Source organism: Urtica dioica, chromosome 7 (assembly GCF_054948205.1).
Source record: "Urtica dioica subsp. dioica isolate 48M chromosome 7, U.dioica_male_clone48M_v1_H2, whole genome shotgun sequence".
Lineage (NCBI taxonomy): Eukaryota > Viridiplantae > Streptophyta > Magnoliopsida > Rosales > Urticaceae > Urtica > Urtica dioica.
Genome location: NC_142762.1, coordinates 44085299 through 44108232, shown reverse-complemented (window position 1 = coordinate 44108232; position 22934 = coordinate 44085299). Strand labels below are relative to the sequence as shown.

Sequence of the window (22934 nt, the reverse complement as noted above, 5' to 3'; positions counted from 1 at the left end):
ATATATATATATTTATACTATATATAATATATATAAAAAAGAGAGTAAATGTTTATTATTCGCTTGTTCACCCTGAAATAAAATGACTTTTTTTTTCTTCTACATACATATAATTTATAAGTTTATCACTCATGTAAAAAAATATAAAGCCAAAGAAATTGAAAAATGAAAAATATACCATTCTCGAAGCTTTCCAAAGAACTCCAGAAGTTTGCCTCTTCTATTCATAAACATCCTAACAAAACAAAATACTTAGAAATTTTCCATTACTTGAAGTCTCCAAAACACTAATCAGTCGTGAGAATTCTCATGTTTGTCTGAGACTAACAAAGTTGCAGGTTATAAGTCTTCCAGTACTAACCCCGCTGGTACTTTAGAGAGTCGGATTCAGGTGGAGATCTCCCATACACTTGTGACACATTCTCGTCGAGTCCTAGATGTAAATCAACAAGGAGATCGTTCCGGTTCAGAACCAACTGAAGACAACCAACAAGGTACTGCACAAGATGTGGTAGCAAATCGGAATGCTTATCAATAGTCAACAACAAGCCAATCAAATGACCAAGTTTCCACACCAAATCAACTCACCGGAGATAAAAGCAAGAGAGTGCATAAACCAACTCAAAGATATGGCTAATATGCATATTCAGAACTCATTGCACATGCCTTCGTTTCTGCAATTGAGGTGGAGTTGAAGAAGCCAATGTTCTACCATAAAGCTATCACTAGCAAGGACTCGAGGAAATGGTAACAAGCCATGAGAGATGAGATGGAATCCCTCTACAAAAATCAGACATGGATAATGGTTAAGAGACCTACAGACCAGAAACCAGTCTCTTGCAGATGGGTCTACAAGATCAAAAAATGAGCTAAGCCTCAAGATGAAGTCAGATTTAAAGCTAGGCCGGTAGCTAAGAGGTTCACTCAGGTTGAAGGTATCAACTACATCGATATTTTCTCTCCCGTGGTCAAGTACAAGGCAGTCAAAAAATGCTCGCACTAAACCTTTATGTTTCGTGACAAATTGTTCAAGAAATTCTTCTGTATCGCGACAAAGTAGTCACAAAATTCCAATATTTTGTGACAAAGTGGTCACGAAAGTCTAATTTTTCTTAACCAGGTGGTCACGAAAGTCTAATTTTTCTTAACCAGGTGGTCACGAAAAGATGTATTTCGTGCATTTTTGTCACGAAATTCCAATGTTTAAGAACAAATTTAACCAAATCATTGGGAAATGTTTTTTTTTTTTACAAAAAGTTGTTTACAAAGTAGTCGAAGAATGGCGTTGGGAATAATCAAATAAAAAAATAAATAAAAGAAACTCAAGAACTAATAAGCCGTGGATACACATGGATCATGAGATTATGACGTAAAAGATTATAACAAGTTTAATAAATTTAATGATTTCAAAACTTAAACATATGTCATCTCCTTGGATAATATAGGGTTACTCATATGGTTTTTATTTTTTTTTTCAATTTTATTCCAACCTTATATTGACCCCTAGTATATAAGCCAATAATTGTCAAAGAAACAAGTTATTTTGAGCGAAATTGTATAAAAAGGAACCTATTTCGTGACCATGTTGTCACTAAACCTTTACGTTTCGTGACAACGTGGTCAATAAATTTTTCTGTTTCGTGACAAAGTAGTCACGAAATTCCAATATTTTGTGATCAGGTGGTCACGAAAATCCAATATTTCGTGACAATGTGATCACTAAAGTCTAATTTTTTGTGACCTGTTTATCACGAAACATATGTATATCGTGACCTCTTTGTCACGAAATTTCAATATTTAAGGATAAATTCACCCAAATTATTGGGAAATGATTTTTTTTTTACAAATAGTTGTTTACAAATGTATTTCGGACCACTTTCGTCACGAAGCAGACGAATTTTGCAACTACTATATCATGAAACAGTGGATTTCATGACCCCTTTGTCACAAAGCAAAAAGTTTTCGGGACACAGTGGTCACGAAATAGTCTTTTTTTTTTTATAGACTCTCGTCCAAAATTATTTGTTTCTTTCGCAAACATTTGCTTACCGTTTTATATGAAGACGAATCTTACAACAACCAAAAAAAAAAATCAATCAACATACACAAGTCTAATACAAATAGAATCGTCAAACCATCTTCACATTTCTGGTTTGTATATATTCAGTCAAAGCAATTATATAAAGAAAAAACCGAAGCACTATACAAATAGAAATTCGAAATCAATGTTTCTTTCTATACTCTTATTTGTTTATGTTTCGTCTGATCAAAACAAATCAATCAAGTTCTTCCCAGAGCATCTTCGACCCCTCGACAAGTTCGCCCCGGCTCCGTCGGCTACCATCTCTCTCCATAACTTGTTCGATCGATACCTCTCCGTTTGAGATCGAGGGATGGCTCGGCTGTGGCGCGCCTCAGGAGGCCCACCGCACCCTCGCTGTTCTTGTGGAGGAGACCTATCTCGGCCCACTCGCACAACGCGCCGGCGAGACCATCGACGGTCTCGTCAAAGACCGCCACTCGGGAATAAAAACTATAATTCTATTAATATTGTTTACTCTACAGTTCAGTAGAGTACTCTACTGAGCTGTAGACTGGAGCAGAATCTGCTCTACTGAGCAGTAGAGTAGCATTTTATTGCAATAAATTAAGTGTTTTTACCTGAATGATCCGATCATTTGACGACTCTTCATCGTCATCACTTCATGTTCTTCTTCCTCTGATGCATTCGAACCATCATCATTTCCGTTATCTTCTTCGTACGTGTACTCCACACTCTCTTCGTCCGTAGACTCTTCGTGATTATCTTCATTTTCTTCTTGTTGTTTTTCCGCTTCTATAATGGATTGGCGAAAACTCGAACTCATTGGGTACCTAAATATAAAATCAATACACAACCACTTAAAACTCACCGGTGACTTCATTCAAAATTCTTCATCATCAATTGGGCACGCAAAGAAAGAATGAGAGAAAATCAAGAATCAAATCAGCCTATTTCCCATTTATTTTTCAACCTCTAACTTTCAATTGAGTTGAACGATTTTGTGATGAATATGGGAAATTTAGGGCTTATTCGACTCATTCCATTTTTATTTTTTCAGATTTCGACTCATTCCATTTTTATTTTTTCGATGTTACTGTGCTTAAATCATATTTTCTATTCCCATCACAAAATCAAAGAAGAAACAAGTAGTAGTGACAAAAGGGTACTGATAATCTGCGACCTCTTAATGGAAACTAACTCAAAAGCCGAATGCAAAGAGTCAGAAGGACAATCGAACAAGAATTAAACATTTCGAGTGACTGTACCTCGCCGCCCTCGTCCTCCGTGCCGCCGGTGTCTCTCTCTCTCTGCTCAGTGAATTTTTTTTTATCAAGAAACAGTGAGATCACAGTTTATGCTATAAACTCAGCTTGTTTACATCATTAAACTAATCAAAGTCTTCGGCTGCAATGAACATTTGTATGAAGAAAAAAAATATTAAGACTCGAACCAAAGAGCTTCATTTCCATTCAATCGTATTTCCTCTCTTTTCAATGAACTAATCCAATACAAACAAACATCCAAAAATGAAATATTTTATGAATCTCATAACTTCTGATCCTTAAAGAGGACAATGTTACCGAGATAGAAAAACACTCACTATGCACACATAAGTTTATGTTCCTTCTCCTAACAGTGAAACGCTTTATCTAATGTAGCGAACTTCAGGTACCGAAAAAAGAAAGAAAAAAAAAATCTAAGACTGAAGCTTTTTTTTCCTAATGAGTCTTGTCTCTCATTATGATATCAGTATTGTTAGTACTTAGTTGTTAACCAATTATCATTATATACAGTTAATAAAAAATAAAATAAAAACTCTGGGTGAAACAGATGATAAGTAAAGCCCCACCAAGGCAGCTGGAAATGACTGTACCTCGCCGCCCTCGTCCTCCGTGCCGCCGGTGTCTCTCTCTCTGCTCACTCTCGCTCTGCCTCTCACTCAGCCCACGCCTCTCTTTCTCTCTCTCTTGGCCGAAAGTTTTTTTCTCTCTCGGTTCTTTGTTGTGCTAGGTCGGATTCTCTGCTGGCTGCTGTTCGACAGACGCGGGAAGAAGAATGGGTTCTCAGATTTCAAGTTTTCTATTTTTTTTAATTAAAAAAAAATAAGGTGAGAAAATGATGGGTATATAAGTAATTTTGATGTTTTGGGCTGAAAAAATAAATGAAAAAGAAAATAAAAATGAGAAGAGGGTATAGAATTAAAACGGACTTTTTATAAATGCATTTAGCTAATTTTCTCCTTCTAAAGTCGCTTATAAATCTATTCCCATGATATTTTATTAAAAACTATCAATCGCTTCTAAATCACAATTTTCATATTCTTTATATTATTTGTATTTATAAATAAATGATTTTCTTTAGAAATTCAAAATTGAATAAAAGAATAACAAAATAACTTCAATTCATTCACATTAATAAGAAAATCGATACACAAGTCACTAGCTGAAGAAAACATCAAAGTACACAATAAAAAGTAACTAGTTTAAAGGATCAATCACGAAATAACCTAGATCTTTTTCCACCTATAGATTCGAGCATTAGTCCTCTCTTTTGTCGCGGTACTTTTTCTGGTCACCCATCTATTTTTGTTGTAAATAGGACATAAACCATCTTTTTTTTCTTTTAAAAAAAGACGAAGCCAATTAGATTAAACACGAATCATCTTTTAGTCCACAAATGAAGCAATTTAGCTTTGTCTTCGTTTTGGAGTGCTTTTCTAAAATTATGTTTCCAATAGGATGAGGCTTCCGCAATAGCCGAAGTAGTTTAGTGAATGACTTGTTTATCTAATTGTTCATGAGTTTTATGTGCATCAATAAAATAGGTCTTCCACTTGCTTTTCTTCACACCACACTCGGGGTCGAACGTATAAGATCATCAAAATCATCGCGATTCATAATATTGTAAGCATTGTGTGATCATCCGACATCCCATTCACCATGGGTCGCTTCTCCTGTAACACATGAAAATCGTGACTCACAGTGATGAAGTTATTGTGTATAATGTTGTGTAAACTTTGGTTAAGAGACGTGTATCGCTTCTAAAATACTTTTAGAAGCGATATATATGCTTTTAGAAGCAACACATGTCGAAACAATAACAAAGTAAAATGAAGATTGCGACAAGCTTGAAAAAAAAGAATAGATGTCATCACCGGTATGATAACATTATGTAGAGAGAGAGAGAGAGAGAGAGAGATACTTGGTGACTATCAATGTTTATTTGGGATCAACACTCAAAATCGCTCGTGGTTTGATCTAGGATCCAACTCTATGATTGCACGTGAGTTTAAAATTCTCTAACTTATTGTTTTTGTCTCGTTGGAAAGTGGTTTATGGGTCCTTGTCTCCTGCAATAAGGGAGAAATATGAACTAAGAGGGCGTGAATAAAATTTTTCCCACCGCGGCTCTAACACTCAATAATAATCTTGGGATATGACTCATATGAGTGAGGTGCGGGTTCTAAGTCTTTTTTTTTAATAGTATAGAGAGAACGTGTACCATAACTAATCGCAAGAGTCCTGATCAATCAAGGGAATCATTTTAATCGGTTAGTGATCAATTAATTTTACTAAGCGGTTTAAATTAACTTAACTTTCTAGTTTAATATGAAGGGGCAGTGCCGGTCTAGGGTTAAGGCGGGCTAGGCCCAGGCCTAGGATCCCATATGTGGATGGGCCCCAAAAAATTTACACTTTATGCCTATTTTTAAGAAAATTTACATTTTTATCCTAAAAATTTACACTTTTGGCTCATTTTTTAAAAAATTTACATTTTTACCCTGAAAATTTAAATTTTTATTAGTATTATAGGGCCTCAAAATATTGAATCGCCTAGAGCCCCCGGTGAGTTTGGGCCGGCCCTGTGAAGGGGTATCCATTTAAATGATAAAAAAAATGGGACAAATTGTTATTCATAACAAGTATTAATTAACATCCCCATTATTAATATGCAATATTTTTACGCTATCCATATTTACAAAGTGATATTTAATATATTTTTATTAGCACAAAGCCGTTGTCGCATAAATCTATATATGTTATTATCTTTTGTTTTCCTCAAATGTAAAAAATGAAAAAAATAGTAAATGAAACAAAAATCAAGAATAACCTATAAGTTTCCACGTCATTTTTTTTAATAAATATTTTGTGGTTTCTAAATCATCCTTCCCATCACATGCATAAAGTTTAGGCACTCTGGCTATATGGTTAATACAAACTTCTTTACTTAACAACACTGCTAACCACAATTAAGAACCATTTCTTTATTCCTAATTGACAGTAAGTGGAAATAGTTAACCAAGGTACTTAACCATAGTGAAATTAAGAGTTTATTCTTCTGCCACTTAAGGTAACTTGGGGTGATTAGCAATAAATTTATATATTTCGTGAGAGCACTATGTTTATAACATTAAAGTTTGTCACTTGTATAGGTGACATATAACACAAACCATGTCATCATAATATTACTGTTTATTTTCAACGTGACCTTACGTACGTTTGTAGTTTTCGAAATAAAGTAAACTATACATTAATTAATGTTAACGCTTAGATCCATTCACTATATTTGTGTTTTAATTTATACTTATCCGCTCGTTACTTTGTTTTTATTTATGATTTTTATGGAACCAATCACGGTTATTAAGAAGATCTACAAAACGCCCAGAGAAGAAATCAGGCTAATATATTATGCAGAATCATTTATTCTTATCTCTGTTATATTATACAGTCATTTCTTATTCCATTTTATCCCGTTAAAAGTGAAAATTAAATATAGCACTCGTATTTTGTCTAATTTGTCTCCATGAGAAAAAACGGAAACAGTTCACAATTAAATAAACAAATAAACGGAAACGGAATACTATACAAAATTAATGTTAGTAGGCATGGGAGTTGGATTTCATAAAAAATAAAAATAAAAGCTACAATCAAACCCCTTGGACCAGTTTTTCTTTTTCGTTCAGTATATTGAGCTATTTTTTTGAAGCTCTTTTAATCTCCTCAACCGCTTTTAGCTGAAAATTTTGCCCAATGAGAAATAAATTAAAAGCCCTACTAAAGGCATATGGCTAAAATGAGTAATAAGTCATTCAATTTTTTTTCTTCCCTTTTTTTAAATTTCTGATGGCAAAGATTTAATTTAAAAAAATAACGCAAAGCGAATATTTAAAGGTCACACCAGACGGGAGAGAGAGAGAGAGATGAAATGAAATAATTGAAAATTATATTAAATTAGAATTTAAAAAACCCGGAGACCCGTGGGTATGAGTGGTGGGACCCACCAAGAGCGTGCCTTTCTTAAAGTGCCAGCTCAGCCTTTGACCGGTTTTTTTAAGATGGTCCAAGATTTTGCATGTTTATCAATTTTCTTTCTTCAAAATCCCAATCCTTTGATGATTTTCTCTCCTTTCCGGTCTCCGGTTTGACCGCATTTTATTCGATGCGACGCAGATGCCATCCACTCCGGGATCGACGCGTGGCATACAGCCCGTGCGTGTCCTTCACTTTCGCTCTGGCTCAATCCCTTTAATCAATTAACTAATCTGATTCGGTACTTAATAATGGTTACAACATTGCAACAACAACAATAATAATAAAATAAAATAATGTAACAGCAGAGGGGAAGGTGGGAATCGTGATTAATATTAAAATATTCTCTGCTGTTGAATAACACAGGTGGCTCGTGGGGTTAGACTTGATTATATAATAATAACAACAATATGTAGTAATATTTTACACTGTTTGACTCCTCAAATGTCGTGCATTTAGAATATTTATTTACTTTTCTTTTTTTAGTCCTTAAGCGTTAAAATCAATAGCATTCAAGTCAGATTCCTAAGGATTTTAATTTTAAAGGTGGATAGAAAAAATGCCCCTCGGCAGTTGGACGGTAGTATTTATGTTAATATTGAGGTTTTGAGTTTATTGCTTGACATTTATAGTGAATTGTTTTGATTTTGAAGTAATATTTAATCATATAAAATGCAAAGTATGCTTGGAGAGACGTTAATATATATATATATATATATAATATTTTGATGGAAAAAAAACTCTTGATCGAGTAAACACAGGTGTTTTTATTTTTTATTTTCCAGACTTCACAAAAAAATTATCTGATCATTTTAGTAAATAACCATTGGAATTCCATATATTCATAAAATAGATCAAAGTCATCTAAAATAGAAATGTAACTATTAGTATAATTTTATGATCAAATTTTAAATAACTATACAAATAGTCTTCTAAATTTTTAATGTTATCACTATTATTATAGTAATTACATATGCTTATTTTTTTGAGATTTCTAACGTACTAATCCAGTTAAAACTTATCAATTTCAACTTGTCACACGTTTGAGATTTTTTTTTGAAAAATAGCCATTACGCATACATGTCATTGATTTTTGTATATTGAAATCTTAATTTTATCCTTCTTTTTTTTTTTTTAAAGATTTTAATTTGAAAATGCGTTTGAGATTTTTTTTTCCTTCTTTCTGTTACGTGGTTATTTTCCTTTTTTTTTTAAATTTTTTTCATTCAAATAATTTGTTACGTGATTGCTTTTCCTTTTTTATAGGTTTGAGTTTGTAATTTTGTTTTTTTTTTCGTTCAAATAATTTGTTAGCTGACTTCTTTTCCTTTTTTTTATAGGTATTTAGTTACCATTTTTTATAAGTATTCAGTTACCATTTTAGTGAGCGTATTTAAATTGATTTTGAATGACTCAGTCAATATGTTTTATATTTATTTCTAAATATATTGCAATCTCTTAATGACACATTCATTTACCTTGATTTGATAATTTTTTTCAATTTACGTATGAGTGGCTGATAAATTTTCAGATAATAATCGGTAATAATTATCAATAAATTTTTTGGGTTTTTTCGTTTATGATTTTTATTAAAAAAATATACAGTAAATAATAGGTAATAATCGTTACTAATCGTTTCTGTTGTTTTTATTTTAAGTAATATTTGATAATAATCGTTTCTGGTATTTTTTTTAAGTAATAATCGTTAATAATTTTGTGCGTTCTCGGGTTTTTAATTTTGCAATTTTGATTTGCTTTAAATTTGCACTATGTAGTTTTTTTTATTGTTTCTTTCTGAGAGTAGATTTAAAAAAATTTAATTAATAGTTGCTTAAATTAAGGGATTAGTTACAAGATTATTATTTTTTTTAATTTCTTAATTATATCACTTATATATGGTGGAAGTTATTTCGGGATAAAGAAGCCTTTTTTTTAGTGATAATAAATTCGCCTGACTAATAAACATAAATTACCTAAATGGTGGCTAAAATGCAATTTTAAGTTTAAAAATGGCTAAAAATCTACACTGTCCTATTTTTTTTCTTTCTATTTTTCATTAAAGCGCTCATCGAAGATGATATATTGATAAAACTCTAAATGACTGTACATTACGTTTACAAATTTTATTATTACTAATAATTTTTTTAGAAAAAAAAGAACAAAATTTTCCAACAATAATTAATTTCTCAATAATCCCATCATCCTTAGCATTTGAACTTTTGAAATATATTCGACAAAATCTATCTTCATCTAAAATGAAATTTGATTGTTATGATCAGTTTAGGCCTTATACGTTAAAATTATAAGCAATCTAATAATTCAGAGAACTATCCAATCTAAAATAAATCAAAACTATATACTATGTGAATCATTGATATGAATATAAACTATATACTTAACATTTGAAGAATTGAGCTACAATTTTGATGGGGTTTAAAATCTATATATTCATATGAAATATTGAATTTTCCATTTAGCTAATCTTTTATAAATTTGTAGTAAATGGCTACAGAATATTGTTTATAAGTCTAAATTAACATAAATACCTTATAAAATTCACAAAAATTAACATGAAACACAAAGATAAATCTGAAAATAAAAAACTATCCATAAGACACAAGTCGCTATTACGACTATTTACTTAAAATTTATAAAATATTGATTATTTAGCAAGTATTAAGTGAGTTAATTAGTTATAAATTTTATTTTAATGAGAATAATTATTGATTTGATTTTTTTTATTTGTTTTTATATATTTATTTATTATTATTAGTATTTTTTCCTACTATTATCATTGTAGTTAAAGTAGTGGACCTGCTTCAAAAAAAAAAAAAAAAAAAGTAGTGGCTGCTACAGCCAATAAGGAATAGTTTTTTTTCTGATAAACTCTTAAAATATGATTTAATTTGAAATAAGTGTGGATTTGCAAAAAAAATAAAAAAGGCCGTGGATCCAGTCAAAATTAGAGGAATCGGGCAGAGAGAGAGTGCATGAATGCACGTGCGGTGCACGGTCGTCAAGAGCTTGAAAGTTTCGGAGTTTGAACCCCACTCAACTCCGTTCCATTTTACCCCTCTCTCTTTCTCACACATACACACTAATCTTCAACTTTCCCGAGGAAATTTCAACAATTTCTTTATTATATTATTTTTTTTACTTTTTTGAAAAATGAAAAAAAAGGTTTAATTATATTTTTAATTTATGGGTTTTCGTCACCAGCTCCCACAAAAGAAGACCAGAAGTGAAGGTAGTCAGATAGAGGACTGTGCAGAAGATTAGCTTTTCTTTCTTTATTTTATTTTATTTTTCATTTTCTCTCTCTTCTTTCTCTCTCTCTCTCGCTCATATTCCATCTTCCGTGTCTTTTTGAATACTTGCCAATCAATCTTTCAATTATTCAGGGACATTTTTTTCTCTACTTCCTTCTCTCATCAAAACCCTTTTCTTTTTTCTTTTTCTTCTGCTTATAGTCTTAAAGTTCTATGATGTCGAACTTTTTTTTTCCTCTATATTTCTTCGTTGAGCTTGAAGAGCAGCTGAGAAGAGATTAGTGAGACTGGTTTTTTTTTTTAAGAACAAAGGAAAGGTATCTTTGACTCTCTGTTCCTCGCTATTATTTTTCCTTTTTTTTTTTTTCTTTTGTGAACCAGAAAAGAAAAAGGGAGATTTGCGATTTTGATTTAATTACCACACGTTTCTTGTCCCGTGGATGTGGATTGTGACTCCACGCTCAAAGAAGAGAAAGTCTTGAAAGAAAGAAAAAAAAAACCTCTCAAAACCACAAAATACACATTTTTCCCTCAAAACCCTAATTTGTCGAAAACACCGATCGATCGAGCAATGCCGATTTACCAGCCGCCGCCGAGCCGGAGGAGCGCTAAGCTCGAGGATGGCGAGGGAGGTCAGGTTCTGGATCTCGAAACCGCCGTGAAGGGAGGGATTCTAGGCGGCGATTGCGACGGAACCCTAATATTCTCCGGCGGAGGATTGGGCGAGAAATCGCCGGATCTGGCGAAGATGATTGAAGAGCTTGACTCGATCGACGTTCCGTCGGTGTTCATTTGCCCGATCTCGCTTGAGCCGATGCGAGACCCGGTGACTCTCTCCACGGGACAGACCTACGAGAGGCTCAATATCGTCAAATGGTTCTCGTTCGGCCATTGCACTTGTCCCACCACGATGCAGGAGCTTTGGGACGACTCTGTAACACCGAACACCACTCTCCGGCAGCTAATCCACGGCTGGTTCTCGCAGAAGTACTCGGCGATGAAGAAGCGCTCCGAGGACGTCCACGGCCGGGCTCTCGAGGTTCTGGAGAGTCTAAGAAAGGTGAAAGGCCAAGCTAGAGTCGAAGCCCTAAAATCTCTCCGCCGTCTCGTGGTGGCTCACGGATCAGCGAGGAAGGCCGTTTCCGATCACGGCGGCGTCGGATTGATCGCTTCTCTCCTCGGAAACTTCACATCCCATGCCGTCGGAGCCGAGGCGGTCGGGATTCTGGTGAATCTTGAGCTCGACGAGGATTCCAAAGCCGCCCTGGTGAGACCGACGAAGATGTCTCTGATGGCGGACTTGCTCAACGAGGGCTCGATCGAGACCAAGGTGAACTGTGCTAGGCTGATCGAGATTCTCATAAACGGAAACGACTTCAACTCGGAGATCGCATCGAGTCTCAGCCTCGCCGTGGGTCTTTTGAGGCTCGTCAAGGACAAGAGACACAGAGAAGGAATCTTTCCGGGGCTCAGCTTATTGAAGACAATGTGCCGCCACGTGGCGGTGAAATGCTCAGCTGTGAGCGTCGGAACAGTCCCTCAGCTAGTCGAGCTATTGCCGTCCCTGAACAACGAATGCTTAGAACTCGCGCTCCAAGTGCTCGACGAATTGTCTGCGATCCCCGAAGGAACTCTCGCCCTAAGAGACTGCCCTAAAACTATCCCAAATCTTGTCCGCCTATTGATGAACGTCTCCGAAAAGTGCACGAGGCTCTCTCTATCGATCCTATGGGCGGTCTGTAAGCAATCGCCCGAGGATTGCCCGTCGCTCGAAACCGAGGCGGGTTTGGCCGCGAAGCTTCTGCTCGTGATTCAGAGCGGCTGCGATTCTGTGTTGAAGCAGAGAGCCGCGGAGCTTTTGAAGCTGTGTAGCCTGAATTACACGGCATCGATCTTCATCTCCAAGTGTAAGCTCACCCGGACAATACAATGACAATGACGAAGAATAAGAAAGTATCTAAGAAAAAAAAATATTCGTTTTGTTGTTATACATTCTTTTCTTTGATCTCATGATGATAAAAAAAAAAGATCTAAGGTTAAGGTTTTTTCATTCGGCACTTGTGTATATTGGATAGTACTTTGAATTTGTAAATTTTTGTCCCTCGTCAGAGAAAGAAGTATCGTAATGTGGATTCAGTTTAGTCCATGTTATTTATGCTTTTGATTACAGAGCTAAAATAGTCTGTATAAGATGAGAACCTTTTATTTTTGTGAAAGATTTTTTGTACGTTTCGATCCAAATTCTGCTATTTTGCTCGCTGCTCAAATTGAGTTCATTGGTTCATCAAAGTTGGTTACTTTGACATTACGCGATGGTTTCTGGCACAGATTTATGTTTAACTCTACACGTTTCACAATTGGTATTCATATATTTATTTATTAGACATTTTCCCTTTTATCAGTTGTTTGTGTCAAAAACCAGTGAACCATCTTGTTGTTCATCAGATAAGATGGGTAGTTTTTTTTTTAAGCAAAAGACAGCAGAGTCCCATTTAGTGAATATAATTCTTTTATCAGAAACCCATGAATCTTGATATTTATTAATATTGAAAGGAATAGAAATAAAAAATGAAAATAGTAAAAAAGCCAATCTGTCAAGAATGATGGAGTGAAGAGGACAAAATAACGAACAGCTGGCCACGCTAACTTGTCCACCCAATTTCAAGTCAAGGTAAAGGGTCATCCTGAAACTCAACCAAATCTGGAATGAGAAAAAGCCAGTTCTGGTCTCTTTGACTCTCTCTTTTTATTTTTTTTTTAAATCTTTTTATTATGTTTTTGTAGTCACTCACAAGACTGCTTATTATAGGATTAAGGTGATGTGACTTTTGTATAATTATATATATATATATATATATATATATATATATATATATTTTTAATTACTGACGGGAAACAAAGCAGCTACTATTAGATAACATCATACATGGAGCCAGATTTGGATTGGTATTTATGGATTCACATGAATTTATTATAAGACTATATTGCATAATAGTAAATGGATCAAACTGACCCAAGTCTCTTGAATGCTGGTTTCAAGGGCCCTCAAATTAAACTTTTGCTGTCACCAATAGGTGCACATGGACACAGAGAACGCAATTGTTTAATGAGCTGAAAAAAAAAATTTGAAATTTAATTTAGTTCGTGAAACTTAAAGACAGAAAATGTGGGTAAAAAAAGCACTTTGAATCCTTGGTTGCATGAAAAGAAGCGCAGTTAAAGAACCAAAAGCTTACACGTAGAAGGAGACCAGCAAATATTACCATATCCTCTTGGGGTAAAAAGTTTTTTGCTTGTAGGGAAAAAAAAAAGGGAGTTTTCCAAAACTAGGAGTAAATAGAGGGCAAATGACTTTTTTGGACGTTTTTTTAAAAGGTCAGCAATAGGATTTCTTCATTTATTTCTATTTATGTAATTACCATTATACCCTTATTTATTTTCTATTTTTTTTTTTTAAGAATCCTAAAAACTAAACCCTACTCTCAATCTCTCCTTTCTTTTCATTTCGGCTTCATCTTCTTCTCCACTGCACTTGTTTCATCTCCTCCATTGTCTCCGTCGCATCACCTCCATTGGCGTCGTGTCCCATTGTCGTCGGGGTGTCTGGATCTCAGCCGGCGTCCGTCCTCTCTCTCAAACTTGACGGCCATCCCTCCTCTCTCTCTTAGTTCGCGCCGTCCGTCGTCTTCCAAGGCCACCCACCTTCGCCGCCGTCTCTCTCTGCCCTTTCCGGCGCAGCAAGCTCCCACATTGACACTCTTTTCGCTCTTTATTCCGGTAAGCTCCCTCATACATAGCCATTTCGTTACAGTGCTTGTGACCAACGTTGTCACGAAAGATTCAGCATGACTCAATATTTTCGTGACAATATAGTCACAAAACGAAATTATTTCGTGACTGTCACGAAACTAAATTATTTCGTGACACCCATAGTCACGAAAGCTTCAGCATGACTCCATATTTCGTGACAATATAGTCACAAAACGAAATTATTTCGTGACACTATTGTCACGAAATTAAATTATTTCGTGACACCCATAGTCACGAAAGCTTCAACATGACTCCATATTTCGTGACAATATAGTCACAAAACGAAATTATTTCGTGACACTATATTTAATTTCGTGACACTATTGTCACGAAATTAAATTATTTCGTGACACTATTGTCACGATATTAAATTATTTCGTGACACTATTGTCACGAAATGAAATTATTTCGTGACACTATTGTCACGAAACTAAAGTCTGCAATGACAAACATGAACGATATTATATAATATGGATTCAAGTGCTTACTATATATCTGCGCATATAATAAAGTTTTATGAGAAAATAATTTAATGTGACTTTATCTCCACTATTTGCAGTTATGAAAGACATTCATACCTTCGTCAAGCATAGCGGTAGATGGGTGAAACATGAACGATACGAGGCTGGCCCTGGGTGTGCAGTGGGAATCTTAATACCGGCAAAAGCAACGTACGAGGTGTTTATGCAGCTATTGTATGCCACGCTCAATCGCTCACCTAAAAATCAAGTCCTCCGTGTTTCTTATGAGACAGAAGGGTCGGTACCCCCAGTAAGTATTGACTCCGACCTAAGTTTGAAATGTTACTTGCATCTTCGGAAGGAGAAACCGGACAGATCCAAATTTAGTTTGGTAGTAGATATGGAGCCATTGAAGCAAGAGCCGTTGGTTTCGGACTCAGGCGTTGGTTCAACTCCGACCACCGGTCAACCAGCACAAGCGGACATTCAGGCTAGTTCTCCTAAGTCGGAGGCTAGTTCTCCCGAGATCCCCGACCCGAATCAGAGTCATTCAGGCACACCATGGCAGACCCCTCCGCGCTCAGGCACTCCAAAACGGTTTAGTACGCCTTGCTCTAGAACGAGGAGGACGAGTCAATGCGCTACGCCTTCCACGGATAACCAAAATATGCATCCTGACCTTGATGTGTCAGATATGCACTCTCCGCTGAGACTAGTCAAAGGAGGATTGTACGCCAACAAAGCAACTCTGAAGAAACATTTATGCATGTTAGCAATCACGAAACATTTTACGTTCAAGACGAAGACTTCTAACAAACGGTATATCCATGTTGTTTGTCGAGATGACTCATGCGCGTGGTCTGTTCGTGGAGTAAAAAAGACTACATCCGAGATCTTTGAAGTGAGGAGGTGACTTATTACTTATTTCTACATTGATATTATCGTGGTGACCCGAAATTAACATTGCTCTTACATTCTTGCAGGTATGATTCTGAGCACACGTGTGCTACACAATTCAGACAAGGAGAACATCCTCAGGCTACGTCCACATTTGTAGGCGAGACTATGAAACACAGGTACATCGATCCCTCATGTTCACCATGCAAACCCAAAGACATCATGTCCTACATGCAACAAGATTTTGGAGTGGACATGTCCTACAAAAAAGCATGGAGGTCAAGACAGGCGGCACTATCATCATTGTTTGGCACCGATGATGCATCGTATAGATCTCTGCCTAAATTCATGTACATGTGGTCGACTAACAATCCAGGTTCGTCATTCGACCTTGTCACAACTCCTCGATCCCACCGTTTCAAATACTTCTTCATGTCGTTTAGTGCTTGGAAAAGGGGGTGGAAGTATCTACGGCCCGTAGTTATCATCGACGGCACTTTTTTGAAGAGTTACTATAAAGGCACACTGTTTTCAGCATGTGGTATGGATGCGAATGAACAAGTTTACCCCCTCGCGTTCGGCGCTGGTGATTCAGAATCTACTGAATCGTGGGTTTACTTCTTGACAAGGTTAAAGGAAGCAATCGGGGAGAGGTCACATCAGGTCATAGTGTCTGACAGGAACGCGGGAATCATTAACAGTGTGAAAAAGGTTTTCACTAACTCAGACCATGGTTATTGCACGTTTCATCTTTTGAAGAACGTGAAGAACCAAATCAAAGGTCTATCAAAAGAGGTGAATTGGACGTTCTATGCTGCAGCAAAGGCATACACGTATGCAGAGTTTGAAAAGTATATGCTTATGATAGATGAGGAAGATCCAAGAGTCCGAGCGTATCTTCAGAACGACGTAGGCTACGAAAAATGGGCTCGTAGTTTCTACACGGAGAAGAGGTACTCAATAATGACATCAAACAATGCCGAGTCGCTGAATGCAATGAATGTCAAACCGAGAGAGTTCCCTATTGCCAAGCTATTTGATTTTCTCCGGGAGAGAATGAGTAAATGGTTTTACGAACGTAGAGAAAAAGCGTTGGGAACATTGACGATCCTTTGCGTTGACGCGAATAAAAAACTTGAAGAATACCACGCTAAATCTACTGGACTGGGGGTACGTGATAGGCATTCAATTTTTAATTTTTTTTATAAGATGTTTTTTATTATAACCCGTAAACAAAATGGTATTGGGTGCGGAACAGGTGCGTCCATCATCGGTGTACGAGTTTGAAGTCGTTGATAGAGAGGGGCAAAAGTGGGCTGTAAATTTGAGAGAGAAGACATGTAGTTGCCGTGTCTTTCAAACTGACAACTTTATCTGTCCCCACGGCATTGCGGCTTGCGGTGTTCGAAACTTCGCAGTTGAGAAGTACATATCAAATTACTACACCACCGAATATTGGAGAAGTTGTTATGCGGGTGTAATTCATCCAATTGGCAGCGAGGAGTCGTGGAATTTTCCAGAGGAAGTCACGCAAAAAATAGTAAATCCACCTCATGTTGCGGCTCGTGCCGCCGGAAGACCGAAAAAGAAAAGAATACCCTCTCAATGGGAAGGGGATGAGGATAGAAGGAATAAATGCAGTCGCTGTGGTGGAGTAGGACATAATCGAGCCACATGTCGCAACGCGATCCCGACCCACCATAGCCGACCCCGAACATGAGCTCGATTGTTCCTTTTTTTTAAAACTTTTTATTTGATGTACCAATTTGGATTTGTACTTTACTTTATTTCTCACTTAGTTTGTTATGTTTGTTATGGATTTTTATATTTCTCATTCGTGACGTTTTAGTCCCATTAAACAATTTCTCACTGACAGAGAAGTCACGAAATAACAATTCTTCGTGACATAGAAGTCACGACATCAAATTTTTTCGTGACAGAGACGTCACGAAATCATCATTTTTCATGACATATAAGTCACGACATCCAATTATTTCGTGACATCGAAGTCACGACATCATCATTTTTCATGACATAGAAGTCACGACATCCAATTGTTTCGTGACAGGGAAGTCACGAAATCATCATTTTTCATGACATAGAAATCACGACATTCAATTGTTTCGTGACAGAGAAGTCACGATATCATCATTTTAGTGACAGAGAAGTCACGACATCAAGGGGCTTAAAGCATTTCATTTTATTTTATTTTAAAACCTCTTTAAACCATTTGTACGTATAAAACAATTGAGAATTATTTGAAACCCTAAATCCCCAAATTCGACCCAGATCTCTTTTGCTGTCTCTCGTCTGATCTATCTTCATCGCCGGTGAGGTTTCAACTTGAGAATGGCAGTGAACCGCGCTTCTTCATCGCAACACTCTTATTCGTCGCACACGAAGCACGAACGCAGAGACTCGACGACGACGAGAGACTCGACGACGATGAGAGACTCTCCAGGTGAATTTCTGTGTAAATGCGGCGTGCAATGGGTCGAGAGGACGTCATGGACCATGGATAATCCCGGTAGGAGGTTCAGAAATTGCCACGTGACGACGGTAAGGATTTTGATTTTGAATGTTTGGTTGAAATTGATTAAAATCGTATTCTGAGAGTGGTTTGGATTTTTGGGTATTTGGGTTTTTCGTCCCAAAGGTATTTGGTTAATATTGGACTTGCAGTTGTCCACTTTGCAGCTAGCCCGGATATTGTATCCTGTTTGAATACAACCAGAACTCATATATGCTCTAATACAAGAAACAAATACCTGATTTTTGAGGCTATAATTGGTGATTTTCAGGCAGAGGGTGGGTGTGGTTTTTTTCAATGGGTTGATCCTGAAGTTTCTGAAAGAGCAAAGAAAATCATTCCAGGATTGCTGAGAAGAATTGACCAGTTGCAGTTGGATATTGAGCATCACTGTCGAGCAAATCGGAGGCTGAGATTGATTATTGTGTTGTTGGTTATTATGATGTTTGCTGTAATATATGTGTGTATGATGTAAACAGATTTCAAGGTAACAGATTTATGTGTGTATGTATTGGATTATGTATTGTGTTTTGTAACAGATACAAATTCCATTTTCGTGACATAGAAGTCACGAAGTTCGAGCCATTTTCATGAACCATGATATCTTTCGCTGTTTTGACCGACTTGGTAATTGGGATATGGATATTTAATATCAATAAATGGCATTAATAGCAATTAAATTACTGAACATCTAACTTTGGAAGTTAGGTAAGAAAATTTATTTTAGCATTTACGTACAAAAGTTAGGTAAGGAATCCTCATATTTATCCGACCTTAAATATTTACCTCAGATCAAACTGATAATATTGTTCGAAAGAGTCTAACGGTGAAATGGACGCTAAAGATCCAACGACGAAGGGAAGCGATTCGCGTAAAAAGGTGTCGACGGTGAATGAGACGTCGGAGATGCCTTCAGGAAGTAGAAACTCGACCGCGAGATATTACATGATTCCATATCCGCGCCCTCCCAGGAAATTAAAGAAGCGTCATGACATGAGCGACGCTGAATACAACGTCATGACATCCCCTTATAGACTCTTAAATGAGTTGTTTTGGGAGGACTACGAACGCTATTAATAAAAAAATTCCAACATTAAGGATAAATTAGAGTTGAAATCGACATGTCGGACGACATGACGTTCAACCTCATTTACCTATGTTTATATGTTTATTAGAGTACTTTAAATTCTGTCCCTTTGAGATGATGAAATGAAATGGGACAAATGAATGTATGTCAACAACACTTCACGATACAAAACACATTAGCTCGTCAAGATGTTCTAGGTAAGTAGAACTCACTTACCATTTATCATTCTCATATTTTCTTGATATTCTAGGTAAGTAGAACGGCTGTCCATTTATTTTTCAAATTTTATCATTTTAATATTCATAACAACCATTTATCCCCTACGACGGATTTAATGAAAAGAAGAAGAGATTTCTCATTAAATTCCATCAAAGGGAACAATTTCGTGACTTGTATGTCACGAAAACGTACCGTTTCGTGACTTGAAGACTTCATTTTCGTGACAGGAACGTCACGAAATCCCCATTTTTCGTGACAGGAACGTCACGAAGCCCCCATTTTTCGTGACAGGAACGTCACGAAATCCCCATTTTCGTGATAAGAACGTCACGAAGTGCACAATATTCGTGACAGGAACGTCACGAAATCCACATTTTTCGTGACATGAACGTCACGAAATCCCCATTTTTCGTGACAGTAACGTCACGAAGGGCACAATATTCGTGACAGGAACGTCAAGAAGTGCCCCTTTTTCGTGACAGGAACGTCATGACATCTTATAGACTCTTAAATGAGTTGTTTTGGGAGGACTACGAACGCTATTAATAAAAAAATTCCAACATTAAGGATAAATTAGAGTTGAAATCGACATGTCGGACGACATGACGTTCAACCTCATTTACCTATGTTTATATGTTTATTAGAGTACTTTAAATTCTGTCCCTTTGAGATGATGAAATGAAATGGGACAAATGAATGTATGTCAACAACACTTCACGATACAAAACACATTAGCTCGTCAAGATGTTCTAGGTAAGTAGAACTCACTTACCATTTATCATTCTCATATTTTCTTGATATTCTAGGTAAGTAGAACGGCTGTCCATTTATTTTTTAAATTTTATCATTTTAATATTCATAACAACCATTTATCCCCTACGACGGATTTAATGAAAAGAAGAAGAGATTTCTCATTAAATTCCATCAAAGGGAACAATTTCGTGACTTGTATGTCACGAAAACGTACCGTTTCGTGACTTGAAGACTTCATTTTCGTGACAGGAACGTCACGAAATCCCCATTTTTCGTGACAGGAACGTCACGAAGCCCCCATTTTTCGTGACAGGAACGTCACGAAATCCCCATTTTTCGTGATAAGAATGTCACGAAGTGCACAATATTCGTGACAGGAACGTCACGAAATCCCCATTTTTCGTGACAGTAACGTCACGAAGTGCACAATATTCGTGACAGGAACGTCACGAAGTGCCCCTTTTTCGTGACAGAGAAGTAACGAAGTGCCCACTGTTCGTGACAGAGGAGTAACGAAATCCCCATTTTTCATATAAATCATATGAATTGTATTTCATATAATCACATCCAAAAGAGTATAGAGTTACATATTTAATAATTTACTGGCCCCTATACGTACTTATAAAACATAGACCATGTCTTAGTGACGACCTTGTCACACAAATTCTACAAAGGAGAATTAAGAGTCACACCGCCATCACAAAGACATTCCAAAACAATACACTTCACCCTATTTAAAAAATTTGGATCACTAATCGCTTCTCCTACTTTCAATTCTCTTCGTCTGACTCAACATTGTTTGCCATCTTTAATGCCCCGTGCTTGTACAACTCGGTTGCCATCTTCTTTCTGTACATGGAAATATTGTCTTGATGCAAACTACTCACCGGAATCCCATGGATCATAAATTCGGCGGCCTTTACGCAAAACATGCCACAGTCTCCCCTGTTCATGGTTGCTTACTAGTATTAAATATACATCAAAATAGAACATGATATGAGAAGAGATCTTACCCATTGGATTGTTGTGGCATATGCGCTATTACTATTTTAAATGGCTCCGAGTTGCCATCTCCCAAACCGACGACGGCCAACACAATGGGGATAAAATCCGCCATCATCTGTATGCTATCACGAACATTGCGTGCATACTTCGAGTCCATAGAGTCGTATATTGTTAGCGCTCTACGGCTTAGGGAAATTACGACAAGGAGCCAGTGGTCCGGCACATGGACAGGGACGTAGATAGTGTTAACATCTGCCCATGGAGTGTTTGCAAAACCTGTTTGTTTTTCGGCAGTTATGTAGTCAAGCACAACTAAATGGTCCGTCCAATCAAACACGTCCTTGTTCTTCGCTTTGGACCAAGCATCATGGCATCGGGTGAGCATTGGTAGAAAGTACGAGTTGGTTGTCGTAAACGGCTTTCGGACATTTCCATACTTCCCCTTCTTTCTCAAGTAGTAGAAAATAACGTCCATATGCTGCAAAATAAAAAATTCACAGAAATCAGTGACATATAAGTGTTCACTTCGTGATAATATTGTCACCAGATTCTTATCTTCATGTGGTGACAACAACACAGTTTCTGGTGACAATGTTGTCACGTACTAAATATTAACAACAAATAAATGCAGTTGACTATTACATGAAGTTCAAAAAACCAAATAAAAAACAGGTCACAACAAATAAATCCAGGTTCAGAAATTCATTGTCACGACATATAGAATTTATTACATGAAGTTCAAAAAACCAAATAAAAAACAGGTCACAACAAAGCTAGAAAAATCATGGTTTTATCTATTTACATTGACACAAATAAAAAACAAAAAACGTCACGAAGTGCAGTGGTGTTTGTCATCCCTGGCTCTAAAAAACCTGGTTGAGCGGACGTACCTCTCCCGTAAGCCACTCAACCGGGGTCCACAAAGAGTAAAACCACGTCTTCGATGTAATCTCAACCACCGTAAAATGGAACGAGGGAGATAAATCTTCTTCTGGTGACTTGTACTTCGGACTGCTGAAAAATCACAAGTATTAGATCTCATTTTTATTTAAAATTACCAGACAATATATGTAAGAAGGAGAAAGATACTTACGCATTTTTGTGATTCGATTTAAGACCAACTTCAATCCATTTAGCCATTGCTGCAATATCTCCCACATAAATCTCGTCTTTAGGGTAGGAGAATGGATAGACTGACGGTGGCCGAAGTGGTCGTGTGAACCTCGTAAACACAGCCGGCGCGGGTGTCGGTGTGAAGACCGCTGGCGCCCTCCTATGGCGAGTAGGCTTTTCATCAGATGATGAAATCATTATGAGCTTTCCAGGCATCTTCAACAACGAGGAACAGACCTCATCAGCCACCTCTGGACGTCGCACAGGCGTTTTAGACTCCTGGGTCTCTTCAGCTCGGGCCTGGTCCTCGCCGGCTTGGGTCTGGTCCTCTCCGCCATCAGCGTGCGTTTGGTTCCTGTCTACTTCTTTTGGCCCTTCATCTTCAGGACCTCTCCCACCGTCTTCGTCATCTTCACTATCATCTTTTTTCTTCTGCA

At 36.8% G+C, this 22934-nt stretch overlaps 1 protein-coding gene across 1 annotated transcript; it reads left to right on the top strand.

The window, feature by feature from the left end:
• The first annotated feature begins 10589 nt into the window (after window positions 1–10589).
• LOC149391947 (U-box domain-containing protein 30-like) lies at window positions 10590–12857 on the top strand. Its single transcript, XM_089620534.1, has one exon. It carries the CDS (start codon window positions 11194–11196, stop codon window positions 12553–12555), a length of 1362 nt encoding a protein of 453 aa, XP_089476660.1. The 5' UTR covers window positions 10590–11193; the 3' UTR covers window positions 12556–12857.
• The last annotated feature ends 10077 nt before the right edge of the window (window positions 12858–22934 follow it).

Excerpts from the sequence above, each read along its gene's own strand:
- LOC149391947 (XM_089620534.1), top strand. The coding sequence starts at position 11,194 with ATGCCGATTTACCAGCCGCCGCCGAGCCGGAGGAGCGCTAAGCTCGAG.